The 21111-nt window shown below is 41.2% G+C and overlaps 1 protein-coding gene across 1 annotated transcript in view; it reads right to left on the bottom strand.

Moving 5' to 3' along the window:
* The window catches only part of SMC3 (structural maintenance of chromosomes 3), a 2445376-nt gene that overhangs the window by 570464 nt on the left and 1853801 nt on the right, over positions 1–21111 (bottom strand). The window contains exon 22 of the mRNA XM_044056330.1: positions 7171–7418. Coding sequence (XP_043912265.1) covers positions 7171–7418 — 248 coding nt within the window. The remainder of the gene's footprint in view (positions 1–7170; positions 7419–21111) is intronic.

The raw sequence follows: 21111 nt of genomic DNA, 5'->3' as shown, positions 1-21111 counted from the left end.
TTGGCTGATGTGCAGAGGGATTTGCTGTGGGCTCCATTGGCCCTGTATGCACCTGCCGTCCAGGTGTGCACCCCAAGCATAGTCTGATGAGTCTGTGGTGAGGGTCTGGGTGGCAGGGGGTGGTGAGAAATGTAGTTCCTTGTTGTGGGAGCATGCTGTTGCCCACGAAAGAAAACCTTTTCTGAGGCAAGGAATTATAGGTATAAGAGTCTCCAGGTCTTGAGAGTGTTGACGCCAAAGGCTTTTTAGGTACCACTTAAGTTTCTTCATATGCAGTCTGGCATATGGAATGAGTGGTATGCAAGATGCCATGAACCCCAGAGATGGCAGGATCTTCCTTGCAGATAACTGGTGTCTGGTGGCTAGTTGAGAGAAGTAGGCTGGGAGGAAAAATTGTTTTTCTGGTGTAAGGATTGCCCATCTGGGATGCTGTGTCCAGGCTTGCTCCCAGGAAGATAATCCTTTGGGTGGGCACCTGTTTGGATTTCTTTTCGGTGATTGTGTACCCTAGGAAGGTTAGTAGGGTCTTTACAAAGGTCAGGTGCTTGGGCATCTTTTCCTGGCTGTCTGCCTGAATAAGGCCATTGTCTAAGTATGGGTCAATCTGGATATTCCTTTGTCTGCAAAAGGCAATGGCTGGAGCCAGACATTTTGTGAAAACTCTGGGAGCAGTAGATAAGCCAAAGGGAAGCGCAGAGAACTGAAAGTGTTGAGATCCTGCCCTGAAACTGAGACATTTCCTGCATGATTCCAAGACAGGAATGTGGAGGTAGGCCTCTTTTAGATCTAGGGTGGCTAGGCAAGCGTCCTTGGACAGCATGGGTAGCAGCTGCTGGAGGGTGAGCATTTTGAATTTTGGGAACACCAGGAAGGTGTTTAGAATGGATAGATCGAGGATGAGGCGCCAGGTGCCTTCTTTTCTGGGCACCAGAAAAAGTCTGGAGTAGAAACCTTGGCCTATCTGTTCTGCAGGAACTTGCTCTACTGCCCTCACAGAAAGCAGGGAAAGTATTTGCTTTTGAGCCTCTGCCCACTGGTTTGGAGGTAGATCTGGGAACCCTTTTGGGGTTGGAAGGGTGTGGAAAGAAAACTGGTATCCCTGAGACACTATGTTGAGAACCCAGTGGTAGTTGGTAATAGTGGCCCAGGTGCTTGCGTGAAAGGAAAGTTTTCCTCCTAGGGGTAAGTGAAGGTGGGCAGAGGGATGGGGTGGGGGAGGTGACTCATTGTTGACTTCTTACCATAACGGGGTGGCTTAGAACTCTCTGGTTTTGAAGTGGAGGTAAGTCCACTGCTTAGCTCTCTGCATTCACTGTGGCTGCTGTCTTGGGGGGGGGTCTGGTTCCCCGGGACCTGGGCTCGACTGGCTTAGTGGTAGCAGGAAAGGACCAGTACTTGGTGGGACAATCCCTGCTGAACCTGGGTGGCTGGACCTGTAAGAAATCCTTAACTGTCTGCATAGACTTTGCTTTTTCTTCCATCTTTTTTAAGACCTCTTCTGCCTTAGTGCTAAATAAGCTGTCTTTGTGCAAGGGAGCATCCAACAATTTAGATTTGACATGGTATGGCAGAGGCTATTCCTTAAGCCATGCATGCCTTCTAATGACAGATCCAGTGACGGCTGCCCTGAAAGAAGCTTCTAGGGCATCAAAACCACAGTGTAAGGTGTGTTTAGTTACTTGACTTGCAGAATGCATTAACTCTTGTAACTCTTTAGATTCTGCACAAGCAGGAGAGGAAGACATTTTTTGTTTGAGGAGTTCCATTGTATGTTGCTGAAATGTTAGCATATGGAGCTGACAATTTAGTGCTCTGACAGCAAGAGTAGCTGAGGTGTATACTTTTTTACCCAGTATGTCTAGTGCTCGGGAATCCCAATCTGAGGGGGTTGGAATCTTAGCAGAGGTTGCTTTAATCCCTTTAGGCACTTAAGAAATTACCTCAGGGTCAGCAGTAGGATTTTTAAAAAGAAATTTGTGCGAGTCAGGGACTCTATAGTACCTGTTTGGTTTTCTGGGTGCAGGAGGGAGGGTGTCAGGAGTCAAGCTGGATTCCAGGAAAACATCCTCCACAACATCCAGGACTGGGGGGATGGCCAAGGGCCTGTGCAGTGCAAGATCTAAGAATTCCCTGAGTCTCTTTTTAGACTGAGGGTAGTCTTGACTCTCACATTGGAAATGCTCCCTTAAGGTATGAAGAGTTTCCTCAAAGGAAAAATCCTCTTGGGGAGAGGCTGAATAGATGGAATTCACTGCATCACAATCCTCATAAGAAGAGAGGGGTTGCATGTCTTCATATTCAGATGCATCAGAGTCATCTGACTCTTGTTCAGACAAAACTACAGGAGGACAGATCTCTTTTCCTTTTGGAGGGGGTAGCTTGGCTTCCCCTGATCGGCATGACAAAGTCTTCCGCCATTTTAAGCATTTGAGACTGAGGCAAGGAAGCAGGTGCCTGAGATTGGGTCGTCTGTTTCTTAGGTGTGGTTCATACCTTGAGTTTAAGAAACTCGGTTTTTGAAAGAACGGTAGTCGTGAAAGAAGATGTCGGTTTGTGTTGAGAATCGGTAGTGCGAAGGACTTCCTCGGATGCCGGTGCCTGCTCAGTGGCTCTGGACCCAATCCAAGGTAGAGACGACCGCATGATCCTTAGTCGAAGAAGAGTTTTGCGGCATACCAGACTCCGAAAGGGTCTCAGTAGCGGCCTGTGAATCCACAGAAGCGGGCATTAGGAGCTGCAAAAGTGCCTCACTGAGGACCGGAGAACTGACGACTAGTTTAACAGAAGCGTTGTCGGTAGATTTGGACCTGTGAAGTCTGCCTGTGTTTATCTTTACATTTTTTTTAGAAGATCTGCTTTTGGATGGCTTACCGAAAACATATCGGAATTCGAGGACTGTAAGTGAAAATATCTAGCTACAATAAGGGCCCGACGACAGATAGTTTTGGCGTTGAACAAAGCACAGAAGCGACAACGGGTGACATCGTGGTTTGGGCCTAAACAAGTTACGCAGTAAGAATGAAAGTCTCGGTGTGGTATTTACTTTCCACAGGTGAGATAATTAACTTTTTCTGACATCGGTTAGTGCAAGAAAAAAAGGATCCCCAACGGGGTACTTAGCTTTAGAAGACTTCAACTTCAATTCGGTAGATGAAACTCAGGTAGTGGCCGACTGGCACTCGTGCGAACTGCTTCTGCTTCAGGCTACATGGCAAGAAAGACTGATGTAATGGCATCGGCTGCCTTACTTTATACTACTGACGACCTGACGTCAGTCCTGAAGTGACAGCAACCGACGAAGAAATACTAAGCCTCTGGTATTTGGGCCGGCCGAGGGCTACCCTGGCAGAGATAACCCAAATGTGATGACTGCAACAGTGAAACACGAAGAACATCAGTTAGATCACCCACAAAGGCTCCTTACCAGAAGAACCTAGGGTATGAAACACAATGTCCTATATGGATTGCATTAAAGCCCTCTCTCTCTATACTCTTATCTCTTACAGGCTTATCCAGATGCAATCTATGCCTGGCATACAAGGCATCCTTGGATCCAGCACTGATGGACCTTTAGCACATCTGCAAAACAAACAGCATCAGTACCACTAGATTCAAGGATTTAAATTTTGCTTATGACACAAGACATGTTGGTGAGACAGATATGTGCCTCAGAGGAACCCATACTCCAGAACAGGCTCCCATTTCATGTGAAGCAGAGCCCCTCCATCCCTAATCTTATTTAAGTGTAACCTTGACCAATGGAAGGGAAATTGAAAACTCACCTCTGGTCTGGCTTACATGTCTCTGATACAGGCATACACAGTAACATCCTAACACCCACCCAATAACCTCTAGAAGCTTCCTAACATACTCCCTCTAATAAATGCTCATGATACATAGGGACTCAACTGGGTTGAACTGCACAGTTACGCTTATTAAGGCCCTGGTGGTCATTCTTCTACTGTATACCTATGAACCTATAAGAGATGCTAGGTAGGTCAAATTTTTCTTCCTCCTGTGTCTTTTGGTGCTTCTATTATAATGCCAGAAATTATGGCAATTCTTTCTGTCATGCTCCTCTTTCAGGCAATTAAGACAATGCCAGTGCAGGTCTTTGCTTGTGAAATGGCAAGCCACAAACACTTTGGTGGCTGAAACTTCGTAACATTAAACATAGGAACATTTACATGCCAAATGTCTGGCTCAAGACTCAGGCAAAAGAAATAGGACTCGGGAGGTGATTATTGTGGCAAGATACATTCTTCTAGAGCAGCTTCTGATTATAATGAAAAGGAAGTGCACTTGCTTGGGCACTGGAACTTCAGAGAAAATCAAAACTCATTGAAGAGCGAAAGATATAACAGCCAAATATCCACAAAAGGGATCCTCAATGCCAGTTCTAAGATGTCCACTGGAACTAACGCAACAAGGAAAGTAAGCCAAAACTGGTTCTCCAGAAATCCTATAAATAATGAGTGACAAGGGAAATGTAATGAATCCTGAAAAAGGAACACTAATCAAAGTACAGAGTAAAACAAGAAACAGATAAGGACTTTAATCTGAGTTTTTAATAAGAAACATTGTGTTTTTCATCCACAATAAACATGGACTTCCTCAAGACAAATAATATAAATCACACTATTAATATAACGACCAAATACAATCAGAAGTCCTACTGAATCCTGTGATCAATTCCATCATGTGACCCTGGCTGTCAATGTTAATCTAAACATAAAATACGCACAAATATATAATAAATCTATAAAAAAAATATGTAAAAGTATTATACAAAATCCATTAATTAGGTGAGCTTGTAAAACACTTTTAATAAGTTCATTTAATTCTGGTACTCTGTGTGCTTTAAGTAGTAGTTGCCAGTTTAATTTCTTTACCTGTGCTGCAGTCATTGTTTAAACCCACCTCCTTTTCTCTCAGAAATTTCAACATGAACAACAAAAATGTTTTAAAATGTATCCATAACAGAATGTGATAATACTTTACAATAGTGTTTTAGCAGTTTTGCCTATAAAGAAGCCGTTGCGGCTTAAAGAGAGAGCAACACAGGCTACTTCACTTGAATAACATTTGTAATTAACTTTGGCACCATTATACTATATCCACAAGTCCAAACTTCAAAACATTACAGTAATTTGTTAAAATGACACACAATTACCATATTTAAAGGTCTCTACTTTTCTGAAGATCATCTTCGACTTCATATATATTTTCCAAGATGTCCTTAAGATTATGGTGCCTTTTAAAAACAACCCACAGGCCACATCCTAATAATATGAAACAATTCTTCATTCCCTTGCAATATTTTCATGTTCCCGACTGTATGACTAACAGCTGTGTTAACAGGGAAAAAATAAAACAATGAACAACCAAATTCACATTCTAAATTTTTGTCTGCCCCAAATTCTTAGAAGACAGTAACTGATGCAGAAGAGGAGGAAACAAGTTCTCTCGCTTACATATAACTTCCACTAAAATGCTATTTAGACCACAATTTTAAAACCTCTATCTAAAAACAGATTCAACAAATATTCACATTCACTTAAAAAATCTTATTCTCATCTAACAAATATACATAATCTAATAAACTGTCCCCTAGCTACATTACAATTTGTCTTACAAGAATGCCTACTTTGAAAATGTACCTGGCTATTAGCAAATGTTGGTTTCCTGTAAACAGACGACAACATTTCTGAAAATGCACATCCATTTCAATTTCCAGATCTAGAAAAGTAATCTTACATCCAATACTCCCAAAAAACAGTGTGTTCACAAATGGCTTAAAATCCTGCTCCTTATCCCTTACAAAAGTAATCAAAGTGCTTGTGGTAGGACACTACCAGCCAGGGTTATATGATGGAATTGATCATGATTGCATATGATGCTGATATAATGGTTTGGCTTGCGTCACAGTTTTGGTTCTGAGGAATTCCTTATTTATTCTGGATGAAAATACTATAACACTTCTTAACACACACTGAAATCGTAATTGGACTTTTTTGGTTTTAGTGTGTTAAATATAAGTGAGATCTGCTGTTCTACTGTTTTTAGATTTTCAAATACAGAGTAATCCTACATGAGAAACTCCTCAAAATAGAGAGACAGTAATGAAGGTCACAGATCTAACTGGACATGTTTACATAGTCACAGAATGTGAGCTACCAATGGTATCTCTGGCCTCTAGGACCACACAAGTCTCACGCCTATAACAGAAACATAACTGCACAGATAATATATATTCTGGATGCATTAAAAATCTGCCTAGGTTTTTAATCATAGGTAGGTACTAGGCTATCTGCCCGAAGGCATTTGTAAGCCTAGCTGGAATGTGTTGGCTTTCGCCGCCCCCTTAGACTAGTCCCCTGTGCCTCTGTCCAGCAGAGCCATTGAAGTGATCCCTGGGGTAAACTTTCTGTTTCCCATCCACTCGTCAAGGTTTCTCTTGAAGAGGGTTAGCGAGGAGCTCTGCCTAATGTAGACTGGAATCTTGTTCCAGAGCATGGGAAGTCTCTGGGACAGGAATCTATCCCTCCAGCACGCCCTATTTATTGTTGTGGTGAGGTTTAGATCCCTGGAGCGTGTGGCTCGAGGGGATATGGTTTTCTTTAGGTGGAGCATGTTCATCAATCAATACCCGACAAAGACATATGCAGGTATGCACTAAGTTTACGACTACATACACATTTCTAAAAATGTTTATTAATTTTTATTGAAGACAGAATGTGCTGTTAGACTGTGTTTTATTCTTCCTTTTAGTTTATGCGCTATGCTTAGTGGCTCTTTATACACATTCCAGGTAAAGAGCAGGTGCTTTTCTGTGAAGCATCACTGTTTTTTTTTACAAAAGTGAAACAGAATGCTGCCTATAAGTGTATACTGTAGAATTCGGTTGAGTACATTTGGGGTAGGGGCTACATTTCCAAAGCTGGTCTAGATGTTGGGGTATAATTCAAAATATCTTGGCCATGCCATGGCATGCCTTAGGGGACAGAGGGATTATTGAAAATAGAAAACATCCACACTCTACTGACCTACAGTGATGACGAAGATAAAGATGATGATGAGGGGCAGACCATGTGCCAGACTTCTGTTACCCCTAATATTAAATGCCACAGCTGATGTTTAATCACAATAACAATTAAGCTGCTTTCTCACCTGCTTAAGTGTATGTGTTTGATACTTTTCAAAAGCTTCCTGTGGTAAAGAACCTAGTTCTCTGATCTTCTTCATACATTCTTCTTTCTTCTTAAGAAGCATGCCCTGACGATTTGTCATCTTTTCCAGCTCCTTTGCATCATGATTGATGGCATCCATGTGTTCTTTTTCCGTGGATTTCCATCTATCCATACTTTTCAATTTATCCTTTACCTCTGCTTCTGTTTTATCAATGAAACCGTCTAGATCTAATGGAGAAAATAAAGATATTTTAGCTTATGAACAGCTGTAAAAATGAAAACAGTGAAGTATTGCCAATAAGGTTAAGAATGGACAAAAACTCAAGTTGCAGTAGATAAAGCAATCTTTTGGTACACAGCTAAAAGACAAAACAAAGGGGTGATTCTCTGAAAAGGCTTGCAGAGTTGACATGACTACAACAAAATGGGTGGTAATATAGAATGAATGAATTATTTACTCATTTGTAATAAAGGTCATGTGCTTATCTTTACCACATCAGGAACTTAATGAGTATAAATCTGCTTATCCAGAACTAACACTGTTAAATAACTTTCTTATTTGGTATGAAGAGGTCCCATGCTTGTCAACAGCAGTTCAAGGATCAAACTGCATGGTGGTCTGCCATATCTAAACACGTTTCTGATTATTGTGTACCAAAGGAAGACCTAGACCAAGAGATCACATCCAGTTTGTAGTACTTTGTAAAAGTATTCACTGAAGCCAAAGTCGCTACTGCACAAACATCATCCAAGCTTGTACTGTGAAAGACAAATCTGAAAAGTAGCCACTGCCCTGCATCGGCGAGCCCTAGGCTGACATGACCAAGCTTTAATATACTTCTCATAACAAAATTTTATGCAACCAGTCAATCATTTAATTGTGACTTTAGAATCTTTACAGGGAAGTTTTATTTTTAAAGGAATAAAAATGGTAAGACAGTAATAAAAGGAAACGGATTCAGAGTGAGCAAGAAATGGTACTGTAAACTAATACACCTAGAGGTAGGACATTTAGTTTGGTGATGGAAAAGTAGTACGTTCTACCAAAAGAATGAATACTAGGAAAGAAAAAGGACACGTTTAGCATGTTATGGAAAAAATAGTAGCTTCACTTTTCTTGCTGAGTAAAACGGCCTTACATCAAGCAGTCCTGGACAACAAAAACGATAAAACGACTATGTTTAAATAACAAATTGGAAGTCACAAGCTTTAGACATTATTGTGTTGATACTGAAACTATAATCCTTGGCAGCACACAGAGTAATGGGCTCCTAGAAAGACACAACTGGACACTAACTGAAATAATGCCAAAAGTAAACCATAGTAGTGAACGTGGCTAGAAAATGGCATGATCTTAGGATCTGATGGCAAAATACTATGCACAGTATCTTTGGCTACAGTCCATACCAGCTTGAGAATGGTTAGAACCCAAATCCTCCACCTGTTCTAACTAATACATTACCTGCTCCAAAAGGGACAAGGAGCATGGCACTGGGTGAACATACTTCAATATTGCGTGTTTTAAGGACAGCATTTGCTGAGGTTGACTGTTCAGTGGTTTAGAAATAACACTACACCACATATGAAAGACTTGAAATTAAAAGACAAGGTGAAGTATGGAAGTCTGACTGTGCTGAACAGAAAGGACTTGGAGTCTTCACTGGCTGGGATGAAGCTGCAGTATTTGTGAGGCATGGCAGCACTTGCGAAATGATGCATCATTCCAGGTTTCATAAAGTGATGGAAATACAGGACAAGTGGATCAACAAAAATGACAATGATAAAGTGACAGATTTACTGAAAATAATACCAGAGAGATAAGAAAATGGAAATGATGATGAGATGCAGAATTCTGAAGTAAGTACTTGGAGTGAAGCAGTCAAGTGCTGCAGGAAGGAATTAGCTTCAGCCTCAGAAAAGGTAAAAAAAATGGTGGAGAGAGAAAAATGGATGCAACATACAGCTGAAATCTTAGGCTTGACTAGTAATGACACAGAAACTGCTAAAATTTAATTTTACATCTATCTGATGTTGCAGGCATGGAAAAGTCTGCTGACAGGTCGTGTAGAAGGTATTAGCACTGAATTAGGAACTGATCAGATACAGCCCTCCAATTTCCATACAGAAGATGATTATGTGCTGGCTAAGGATATATCATGCGAGTCAGCAAAACAAGATTGGATACAGAGTTGGAAAAAGAAAGTGAAGTTTCTTGAAGTTATTAATAATGGTGGCCAAAACTGTAGCTCCACTAACTGGATATGCACCATAAAAGAAGCACCAAAAGGAATGGTACCGGAAGCATACCTTGTGACTAGGCAAATGGGATGACTGCATAAAAGTACAGTTGTGTACACTTACCATAAATGTAGATGTTAGAGTATTCACTGTTGCACTCATTACATTTGGGTTATCTGCTTGCAGGTAGCCCTCAGTCGGCCTGATTAACAAAGTCTTGGGTCCTGCGTCGGTTGCTGTCCCTTCTTCCATGATGCCAGGGGTATAAAACATGCAGCCGATGCCATTACATCAGTTTTTCTTGCCCCAGATGTCAGGTGCCCCCCTAACAGGGAGCAAATAATATAAAAGTACAATGATATACCTCCAACAAAAAAGCAAATACACCAAAGGCTTTTAAGCATAGTAAAGGAAAGTAGAGGTATAGCCAAAAGAAGTTAGGGGGCTGGAAGGAGGGTAACCAGGACTGCAACAGTGAATACACTCGAACATCTACATTTATGGTAAGTGTACACAACTGTACTATGTTCTTCGTGTTTCACTGTTGCAGTCATTACATTTGGGTAGATTCCCAAAGCTATGGTTGGGAGGAGTAATTCAGATAGCATTATGACCAGCTATAAGGCCCTGCAAGACTGCAGTGGCATAGCCAGCTCTGGATTTAGAGAAAATTGGTAAATGGTAATGCTTGGTGAAAGTATGTACAGAACTCCAGGTAGCAGCTTCTAGGATGTCCCTGGTAGGGTCGCCTCTGAGAAAGGCTGTAGAGGTAGATGCAACCCTGGTGGAGTGAGGTCTGATCCCCTGGGGGATAGGTTTTCCATGGTGCTTACAGCAGAAATTAATGCAATGGCCTTTCCATTTAGAAATGGTTTGCTTTGAAATAGCTTTCCCCTCTGCCCCTGCAGCAAATGCTACCAGCAGTTGTTCAGATTTCCTTTGAGATTTAGTCCTGTCCAAGTAGAATCTGAGTTGTCTGTGCACATCTAAAAAATGCATTATCCATTCCCCTTTGTTCTGTGGATTGGGAAAGAAGGTTGGCAAATGAATGGACTGATTAAGAGCCACACTGGATACCACCTTGGGCATGAAGGATGGACTGGTTCTGAGAGACACCCTGTGCGCATGAAAGATGATGAAAGGCTCCACTGCCATAAGGGCCCGTAATTCAGAAACCCTTCTAGCAGAAGTGATTGCTAAAAGGAAAGCTGTTTTCCAAGAAAGAAATTTTAAGTCTGCAGTAGCAGCTGGCTCGAAAGGAGGTAGAGTGACTTTCTCCAAAACAAAGTTAAGGTCCCAGGCTGGGGTTGGGGCTCACCTGGGTGGTCTCAAATTTTTGGCCCCTCTGAGAAATTGCTTGGATGCGAGAAGGGGGGGGGGTCTGTGTTATAATGAGCAGACATGGCTGAGGTGTGGATTGTAATGGAGGAAAAAGACAGGCCCTTGTGAAGCATCTCAGTTAAGTATTGTAAAATCTGAGGTAAATTGGGCGCTGCTGTGCTCATCCCTTGAGAATGGTTCCAAGCATAGAATCTTTTCCATTTTTCAGCATAGGATTTTCTAGTGCTAGGCCGCGTTGCCTCTAAAATGATAACCATCACAGGTTTACTGAGGGATGGTAAAGGAGTGATTTTGTAATTAGCCAGGCTGCAAGGTTCAGTGTTAGAAGCTGAAGGTGCAGAATCTGGTTCTCCTGCTGAAACAACAGAGAAGGAGTCTGAGGCAGGTGCCATGGGGATAACAGTGACACACTGCGCAAGAGGGGGTACCAGTGTTGGCGTGGCCAGTCTGGAGCAATCAAAATCATCCTTGGTTTGTCCAGTCTGATTTTTAGTAGTACTTTGGAGAGCAGAGGCAGGGGGGGGGTATAGACTGATAGGCTTTTCCAGCTGAAGGACAGAGCATCCACCTTCCAGGCTTGTTTGTGGGGAGTCCTTGTGCAAAATTTGTCCAATTGGTAGTTCTGGGGAGAGGCAAACAGGTCTATATCTGGGCTCCCCCGTTTGCTTGTCAACATGTTGAAAATCCTTGGTTCCAGTTTCCACTTGTGTGGGTCCATGAGGTTTCTGCTTAGTCCATCTGTCAGTGTACTTAACTTTCCAGGCAGGAATTGAGCTTGTAGGTGCACTTGGTAGCTCGAGGCTGTGTTCCACAATGCCATGGCTAGTCTGCAGAGGGGGTAAGAATGTGTACCCCCCTGCTTGTTTATGTACCACATAACAATGGAGTTGCCCATCTTTACCATTAGTTGTCCTGGAAGAATGTGGTCCTTGAAGGCTGTCAGAGCATTCTGTACAGCTAACATTTATTTTTGATTGATATGCAGGTGCATTTGACTTAGGTTCCATTTGCCCTGAATGCACTTCCCTGCCAGGTGAGCTCCCCTGCATAGTCTGATGCGTCTGTTAGGGTTTGGGCGGCAGGGGGTGGTGTGAAAGGTAGTCCCTTGTTTTGGTGTCAGGACTCTGCCCACCAAAGGAACTCTAGTCGTAGGCAAGGTATGATAGGAATCATTGCTTCTAGATCCTGAGAATGTTGACTCCATAGGCTTTTTAGATACCATTGTAATTTCCTCATATGCAGTCTTGCATACGGAATTAGAAGAATGCAGGAGGCCATGAACCCCAGGGCTTGCAGTATTTGTCTTGCAGATAGCAGGGTTTTTGTGGCCACTTGTTTGAAGTAGGTTGTCAAATGAATTTGTTTCTCTGGCGTGAGGTAAGCCATCTGGGAAGTTGTATTCAAGCTTGCTCCCAGGAATATAATTTGTTGGCAGGGTACCAGGTGTGACTTCTTTTTGTTTATGGTGTACCCCAGACAAGTTAGAACCCTTTGTACAAAGGCCAGATGATTCAAAAGTATGTCCTGGCTTTCTGCCTGAATTAGACAATCGTCCAGGTATGGGTATATTTGAATATTCCTTTGCGTGCAAAATGCAATGACTGGAGCTAGGCACTTTGTGAATACCCTGGGCGCAGTAGATAAGCCAAAGGGCAGTGTAGAGAACTGATAGTGCGTGTAGCCTGCTTTGAAGTGTAGGTATCGTCTGCAAGATTCCCTGATTGGGATGTGTAGGTATGCTTCTTTTAAATCTAGTGTTGCCAACCAGGCATCTTTGCCTAGCATAGGAAGTAATTGGTGAAGAGTCAGCATCTTGGATTTTAGAATATCCAAAAAGGTGTTTAGAGTAGACAGGTCCAGGATAGTATGACATGAATTGTCTTTTCTGGGTACCAGGAACAGTCTAGAGTAGAAATCTTGTCCCTTTTCCTCTTCTGGCACCAGCTGAATAGCCCCCATGCTTAAGAGAAAGTACTTGTTTTGGGCCTCTACCCACTGATTTGGGGGTAGGTCTGGCCACCCGCTTGGTGTTGGCAACGTGTGGAAGTGAAATCTGTATCCCTGGGACACTATATTTAAAACCCATTTGTCCTGGTTAATGAGTTCCCAGTTCTTTGCATGAAGAGCAATCTTTCCCCCCAAAGGGGCAGTCAGTTGATAAGTGCTTGGAAATTTTAAAAGGAAGTCACTGAGACAGTTTACCATAGGCGGGAGTCTTGTTACTCCCAGATTTGGAAGTGGAGGCCCCCCACTGCTTAGTCCTGTGTCCCGTCTGGGACTGAAACCTGGGGTTTTTTGCTGTGTCTGGGATTGGCTTGTGAAGACCTGGAAGGGGCTTGAAAGGACCAATTCTTACAGGGCCAGTGCCTCCTAAATCTAGGAGGCTGAACTTGTAAGAAATCTTTAACAGTTTGCATAGAGTTAGCTTTAGCTTCCATCTTTTTAAGAACTTCCTCAGCCTTGTTGCCAAACAGGTGGTCATAATTTAAAGGAGCATCCAACAATTTAGCTTTAACATGATCAGGTAAAGTTTGCTCCTTAAGCCAAGCATGCCTTCTGAGCACAGACCCAGTAACAGCGGCCCTGCAAGAGGCCTCTAATGAATCAAAACCACATTGCAAAGTATATTTTCCAACTTGATCAGCAGAATGCAGTAAATCCTGTAATTCTTTATTTTCCACACAGTCAATCATTTTCTGCTTAAGCAATCCAATAACATGTTGCTGATACTTTAACATATGAAACTGGCAGTTTAAAGCCCTAATGGCCAAGGTTGCAGAAGTGTAAACCTTCTTACCCCATCTATCCAGTGCCCTGGAGTCTCTATCAGAAGGGGTAGGATTTTTAGCAGTAGAAGCCTTAATACCCTTGGGCCCCTGTGAAATAGTCTCTGGATCCGCAATAGGATTTTTAAAAAGGAACTTGAGTGACTCAGGGACCCTGTAGTATCTGTCTGGTTTTCTGGGAGAAGGAGGCAAGAAATCAGGGGCCAAACTAGATTTGAAAAAGCATCAACAACAATGTGTAGTACAGGAGGAATAGCTAAAGGCCTATGCTGAGGTAGGAATAAGAAATCCCTAAGCCTCTTTTTTTGAATCAGAAAAATCCTGTCTTTCTCAGTGGAAATGTTCCCTTAGAGTATATGTAAGGTTTCCCCAAAAGAAAAATGGAGGGGAAGCAAAGGGAATTAAGTCCTCTGCATCAGAATCCTCATAAGTAGATAAGGGCAAATCCAGATCATCAGAAGAATCAGAAAAAACAGAATCCTGGTCAGAAGATTCATAAACCACTTTGGTCCTAGGCCTCTTAGAAAGGGGGGGGGGGGTTGGCCACCCCTGATAAGAGTTATTAGATCTTCAGCCATTCTTATCATTTGTTTTTTAGGCATAGAGGCCTGAGCATGTGGCCTGGGCATAGTTTTTTTTAGGCATGGTTCGAGATTTAGGCCCAAGAGAAGAAGGAGGCGTCGGTTTAATATGCAAGTCCGTAGGCCTGAATACACCCTCAGAAGCCGGTGCCTGCACAGCGGCTCCAAACCCATCTAAGGTAGAGACATCCGCAGGTTCCATAGTTGAAGCATCTCGTGGCATACTGGACTCCGAATGGGTCTCAGTAGAGGCCTGCGAATCAGAAGTAGCGGGTATCAGGGGCTGCGAAAGCACCTCACTGAGTACCGGTGAACTGGTGACTGGCTTAGGAGAAGCGTCGTCAGCAGTTTTGGACCTTGGCGGCCTGCCTCTATCTTTATCTTTGCGTTTTTTTTGGAATCCCGGTAGTCTGGTGGCTAACCGACGACATTTCTGGATAATTAAACCGAGAACCGAAATATTTAGAGGCAAAAATATACAGACGACGGATAGTGCGCTGATTAAATAAAGCACAAAACCGACAGCAAGGTACGTTGTGGTCAGGGCCTAGGCAAGGAATACAGTACGAATGAAAATCTTTATGAGGTATTTGCTTTCCACAAGTAATGCAATTAACTTTTACTGACATCGGTAAGGAGCAAGAAAAAGTTTCCCCAACGGGGTACTTAGCTTTAGTTGAAGACTTCGGTTCTGAAACTCTAAAACGAAAAATTTCAGGAGTCGGCCGACCGGCACTTGTGAACTGCTTCTGCTTCAGGCACCGTACGGCAAGAAAGACAGATGTAATGGTGTCGGCTGCATGTTTTATACCCGACAACATGACGTCATGGAAGAAGGGACAGCAGCCGACGCAGGACCCAAGACTTTGTTAATCAGGCAGACTGAGGGCTACCTGCAAGCAGATAACCCAAAAGTGAGTGCAACAGTGAAACACAAAGAACTTCGTTAAGAACATATGTATGGCCTGGCAGGCTCATCACTGTACAGGCATAAGTGAAAGACATCAATATTAATTCAGGAGGCAGAATCTCACAGGCTGACCCTGATATGTTCTACTGGCTAGAGAGGAAAATAACACCAGAGTGCTTACCTGCCAAGTGGAAGTTTTTATATGGAACAGCACACAAAGCTTTGCCACTTCAGTTATGTCTTAACTAAAAGTCACCTTTCAGGTCAGCCATGAACAGGATAATTATACTTTTAAAATGTGGCTGGGCTTCACTACTGATGCAACGGTGTTGATAAACCATGAGAGCTACATAAAAACATTGCATTCTACCGTTATGGAACCATCAGGGGCAGTGCAGCAGCATGTTCCACTTACCCACTTTGAGATGGACATGTGTAGGTCAAAAATAGGACAAATTCTCAGAGCTGCCATCCTTGATGCCTCCTATTTGGTATCCAACACAGAACATGACACTGTAGAGACTGTTCATGAGACAAACAACAATACTCTATAAAAATCTATTCTGCAAAAGTGAGTATACATTTCATTTGGGGAAAAATGAATCCCAGTAAAGTTTTTCATGAAAGTCTACCAGACAGTGCCATTCAAAATGGAGATTTGTTTTGATAGGTGAACAAGGACAATTCTCAATCTTCTGCTGCCAATCAAAATAAAAAAGGGGAAAAGTAGTATGCTATAATCTCAAAGGAGAAACGTTTACCACGTTAAGAAATCTTTGACAATGCACTCAGCTACAATCCATTCTGAACTTAATACTGGAAACTTGAAGTGTAATACCCTATATTCTGATTGGGACATTTAATCCTACAAAACCTGTCAAAGAAAAAAAACTTTATGTGGAAATCAGTGGAATAAAATGAATATGGCATATGGACTAATGAATCTCTGTATAAATGTTAACATGTTTTTCATCTCCTTTACAAAAAGCAGGGCGACTGTTGTCTGCATTTACTTCAGTTGCTTGAAACTTTTACTGCAGGGACTTTTACTGTAATGTTTACTACTTTCTGTGACCGGTTTAAAATAATGTTTTGGCTTTCAACCAATGACCATATACTATTCTGCACAGTTTCAACTGAGACCAGTGTGTGATGATCTTTGTCGTGTTTATGCAGCTTGGTAGTGCAAAAGAATAATCTCAATGTCTTGAAAGCTTACCTGTTAGGTCAACCTTTTCATTTTGTACTGTTTCAAGAAACTGGGCCTGGCATGTGACTGAAGCATTTACAAAGCCAAGTCTTCATGCTATGCTCAAATATGGTCAGCCTGAATTAAGCATGCTTTGGAATGCTATACTCCTGCTGTGGCTGAAAAGCTTAACCATATCAGCATTTTCTTCACAACCACCAGTTACAATCCAGCTTTGTCTCCATACTGCAGGGAAGGACAGAACTGAAGTTCTGTAGAAGCATTTATTAATCCCCTATGCTGTTTGAGGCTCAGATGGAAACAGTGGCTCTTGGAAAAGTTTCCTTATCCAGTTTGTTCAACAGTTTATATTCCCTGTCTACTTTACTGTGCTTACAGTCTTGCAAACCTTGAATCTAAGAAATTTTATCCCCCCCTTTTTTTAAGCAACTTGTGGAATGGTACCCTGGGGTATGACTTAAAAGCAATGGAGATGGTCTGGAAAAGAGTAAAACCACAAAACACATAAACTAAAAAATAAATAAAATGAGCACAGGCTGGATCAGGCACACAAACCACAAAGATTTACTGAGATGAGCGCTTTCGTCTGGTGTATATCACCAGACTTCTTCAGACAAATGAAAATACCATCATTACTTCTTATATACTAGCAGCTGATACAGACACACCTATAGAAAGAACACACACCTAATTAACCTTGAAAAAGACATTGCAACAATTAAAATCTGGAAACTAATCCATTAAGCAATAAACTCTTGTACATTACTCAAATGTATTCACAGTTAATAAATATGCTTTCATAAAAACACTTAATATATGCATAAAAAGAAACAAAACTTGTACAACCTAAATAATTTAATTTGTCATAAACTTTTAACTTTAATGAACTGATAATAGATACTAGCTCATTTAAACCAGGGGGCAAATGGCATTAGTAATTGGAAAAGAGTACATTATACAGGAGGGCAGACAAGAAGCAACACCTGTAGAAAATCAAAATTTATTTAGAAAGTGTTAAAAATATGACCAAAAAGAAGAGATTTGTTCCTGACAATCTCCATACATTTATCCAGAAAAAAACACAATGAAAAAAATACAATACTGCTATCAAAACATTGTTCCTTTGAAATCTGGCTCAAATTATGTTTATTAATGTATTCCATAGTCTTTCTTTGGAAAAATGCCTTTAAAAACTTTCTGCAATTGTTAACTTCAATGCAATAATTTATTTTGAAAATGGATACCTTTTAGTACTAGTCAGATAGTTTGCAAGACAACTAACACACACAGAAAAAAAAGCAAAATATGCAAATTAAGGACATGTAGTATGTCCTGGATAAAAATACTGATGGAAGAATGAAAGAAGAGGAAAAACATACAGATTTTTCATCAAAATAAAATACTTGGCTAACTAGCAAAACCAAAGATTTAGAAAACAAGGAATAATATCAAAATTATGGGCTGCCTGAAAAAAACGTGATAAGTGAATCTCTTTTTTTAATAACTTAGATTTTTCATAGGTTCATAGATTACTATTAGGCTAACTGCCCTTTTGGTCCATTTTAAGCCTAGCCAATTACCCCATGTGAGAATCAAACCCTGCACCTTGTGTCTGTAAGGTAAACACCTTAACCATCACGCCAACCTCCCATTTGCTGACTGGGGAAGTCAAAATGGGCACAAAGGTCCACTTTCAATGGCAGCCGGGGAAGAAATGCTCCAGTATATTGAGTACAAATAAAATCTTTTAAGTTAGATAATATCAACAATGTCAGGCATAATAAAATTAAATTTTACAATATCAAAACAGATAAGATGGTAACTGTACATGGAGTAGTAAAGCTTCTTATACTAATTATACTCTATACAGATATAGTTAAATAACTATGCAGTAGGACAGATGTCACAATACACAGTACCAAGTTTTTGCTAAGGGTGGAAAGCAAAAGGCTGATTTAATTATGAGATGTAAATGAAACAAGTGGTAAAAAAGCTAAGAGAGGTACAAGAAGAATGGGAGAAGACAGAGAAAGAGTTGGTAACAGAGCAGAGGTATAACAGAAGAGCAGGAAGAAAGCAGAGATGTTATACTTATCCTGGAGATGTACAGCTACAGAGCAAGGATATTGAGAGGTGTTTTCTTATATGCGTTTTGAATGCCTGTTGGTTTATAAGGAGCCTAGGAGCATGTGGGAGGGCATTCCAGAGGGTAGCTACTGAGTTTAAGTACAAAGAGACTCCCAGTGCATTCTGGGCTTTAGTGACACACAGGAGGAGTCTGTCTTTAGGGTGAAGAGCTTTAGTAGGGTGGTAGTGTTGAAGCATCCCTTTTAGTGCCAGATACTTATCAGGGTAGTAAATCAGAATATGAACTAGTAGTAGCTGCCTATAATGAAGGTGATGTGGGAGTTCTGCCCTTAAACAACTAAACTGGACTGAACAGTGATCAGTTATAAAGGGGCGATTTGCAGCAAACAAGCTGTTTTACTGAAACATTGTTCCAGCTTTGTTTCATGGATGTTTTTTGGTTAGTAAAGATTGAAGAGGCATACAGTAGGGTAGGTAGGAGGTAGGCTTTAGCTAAGGTTTCTCCAGTTCTGTATGTTAGGTAGTCTTTTACTCTATAGAAGAGGCTGAAGTTTTTTTTAAAATAAGAATTTGGAAGTGTAGGTCAACTTTCAAGCTGCCTCAATTTTGACTAGAGTTTGTTTGGTGTTCGGGATCTGCTCAACCAGGGTGTTATCTACTGAAGTGATTTTCACAAGAGTTTTGCTTTGGGAGAATGTTTTTGGGGTGAAAAGTAGTGATTTCATTTTCTTGGGGTTAAGTAGGAATTGTGAGTTGTCGAGTCAGGATTCTTCACTAATTTCTTGAAGGAATTTTTTGTAGGTTAGAGGCTGTGCAGATGACCGCAGTGTCATCTGTATGCTGTACAAGAGAGGTGTGCTTGGAAGCAGAGTGTAGATTTACAAATATGTTAAACAGGAGGGGGCCAAATATGGAATCTTGTGGCACTCCCACAGTAATGGGTAGAAATGAGGAGTATTTTTGCTGCCATCTGAATGCTTGGAATCTGTTGGGTAGCTGTTAAACCAGGAGAGGAAGGAGGGGGAGAGATCCAGGAAGGCGAGTTTTAGTAACAGTTTATGGTGAGAGATGGTATTAAATGCTTTGGACAGGTCTAGGAACAAGGAAGATACTAGGTTTCCAGTACTTTAGTTTTTGTTAACTGGGTCAGCAAAGTAGGGCAGTTGTGTTGGTTGCTAAGGTCAGGGTGAAAACCATGTTGTGTGAGGGAGAGAACATTCCTTTTAGTAAGGTACTTAAGTAATTGGGAATGGATACACTTTCGTAATATTTTAGATAATGATGACAGGTGGTCAGAAGTTGGAGTGGTCAGCAGAGTGCCCTCCTTTCTGAAGGGGGTGTATGTATGCCTTCTTCCAAATGTCTGCGATATGAAATTCTAAAATGGATCTATTTATTAGTATAGATATTAGAGTTTTATTTGCATTTTTTAGGAATTCAGGAGGAAGGCTGTATGCAGTACAACTTGTAGTTTTTAATTTCAGGAGATATTTTCTTATGGTGGAGATCGAGACAGGTTTGAGTGAGAAGTGAGCCTCCGTGAGGTTTTACTGGTGGAGACTGACTAGACTGTGGGGTTGTCCTTGATAAATGAGGCCACAGCTTGAAGGAGGTTATTTGTTAACGTTATCAGTGACTGTTGAAGTGTCTTCTGTGGAGGGAGTAGGATGTTGACTTTGGCCTGGACTTAGTAGATTTTGGACCAATTACCAGAACTGCTGTCTCCCTAGCTTGACTTTTTTTCCCTCCTTTAGCCCATCTATCCCCTCTTTTCCCCCCTGAAGTTAACTCTCCTCTGCTACAATTTCTGGATATACATTTATAATTGTGTTATTTGAATGTTTTCTATTTTTACTTCTATACTTATAGCATTATTGTAAACAATGTCATCATTATTTCCATTGACTGTACTACTACCGCTCAACTTAACTTTGTTTTTGTGTGCTAACATTTCTTTGTATATAATTAATGTGGAGCTTTCCCCCCCAGGCTTCCACTGAAAATGGGCTCATTTAGGCCCAATGGACTTTCCAGGTAAACAAATGCAATAAATAAATAAACATTTTGGGGTGTTTGCTGTAAGCCAAAGTAGTGGAATTTTTTGTCAAGCCTTATACTGTGCTTGGTTTAATTTTATTTTTTATTATTTTTTTTTAATCTGTCTACAAGTATAGACATTCTTCCTGGGATTTGGTGGTATGTCATGCTTTCCCAGGGCTTGTGTCTATGCACTATTAGTTGCCTACTGTTTTTAGACAGCCATGTTTCTAGATTAAATTTAACTTTCTCCTGATGGGAGCATGTTCATTCAGTATACTGGTAACCGTTTTGTTAAACACAAGGGTGGCTTTGCCTAAAGGAAGACTTGGCATATTCCAACTGCACTGCTTGAGAGTAGAGATGAAATTGTTTACATTAAAATTGGATAGGTTAAGCACATTCTTGCATGTGCGATGTTTTAATTGACCGCATACAAGCCAGTTCACAAAACTGGGAAGATGTCACTTAGGTTGTCAGACATTGTGCCACAGATACAGATATTACTGGGTTTGGGTGACAGAATTTAATCTAGAGTAGAAGCCTCAGAGAAGGGCTCTTTGAATCTTGTTGGTTTACTGATGATTTGAAACCATACAGGTTAATACTGGTACTGCAGGTACTTAGGGGATCTCGTTCTCCTGCTGCATTTACTTACCTGGCCAATAGGTGGCTGCTTACTATCAGCTAACTGCCCTGTATTCTTTCCTGTCTCTAGTGACTCCTCCTG

Source organism: Protopterus annectens, chromosome 14.part0, assembly GCF_019279795.1.
Source record: "Protopterus annectens isolate FY-2018-M chromosome 14.part0, PAN1.0, whole genome shotgun sequence".
Taxonomy (NCBI): domain Eukaryota; kingdom Metazoa; phylum Chordata; order Ceratodontiformes; family Protopteridae; genus Protopterus; species Protopterus annectens.
Note: the sequence above shows the minus strand (reverse complement) of the source record. Positions and strands in the feature narration are given on the sequence as shown.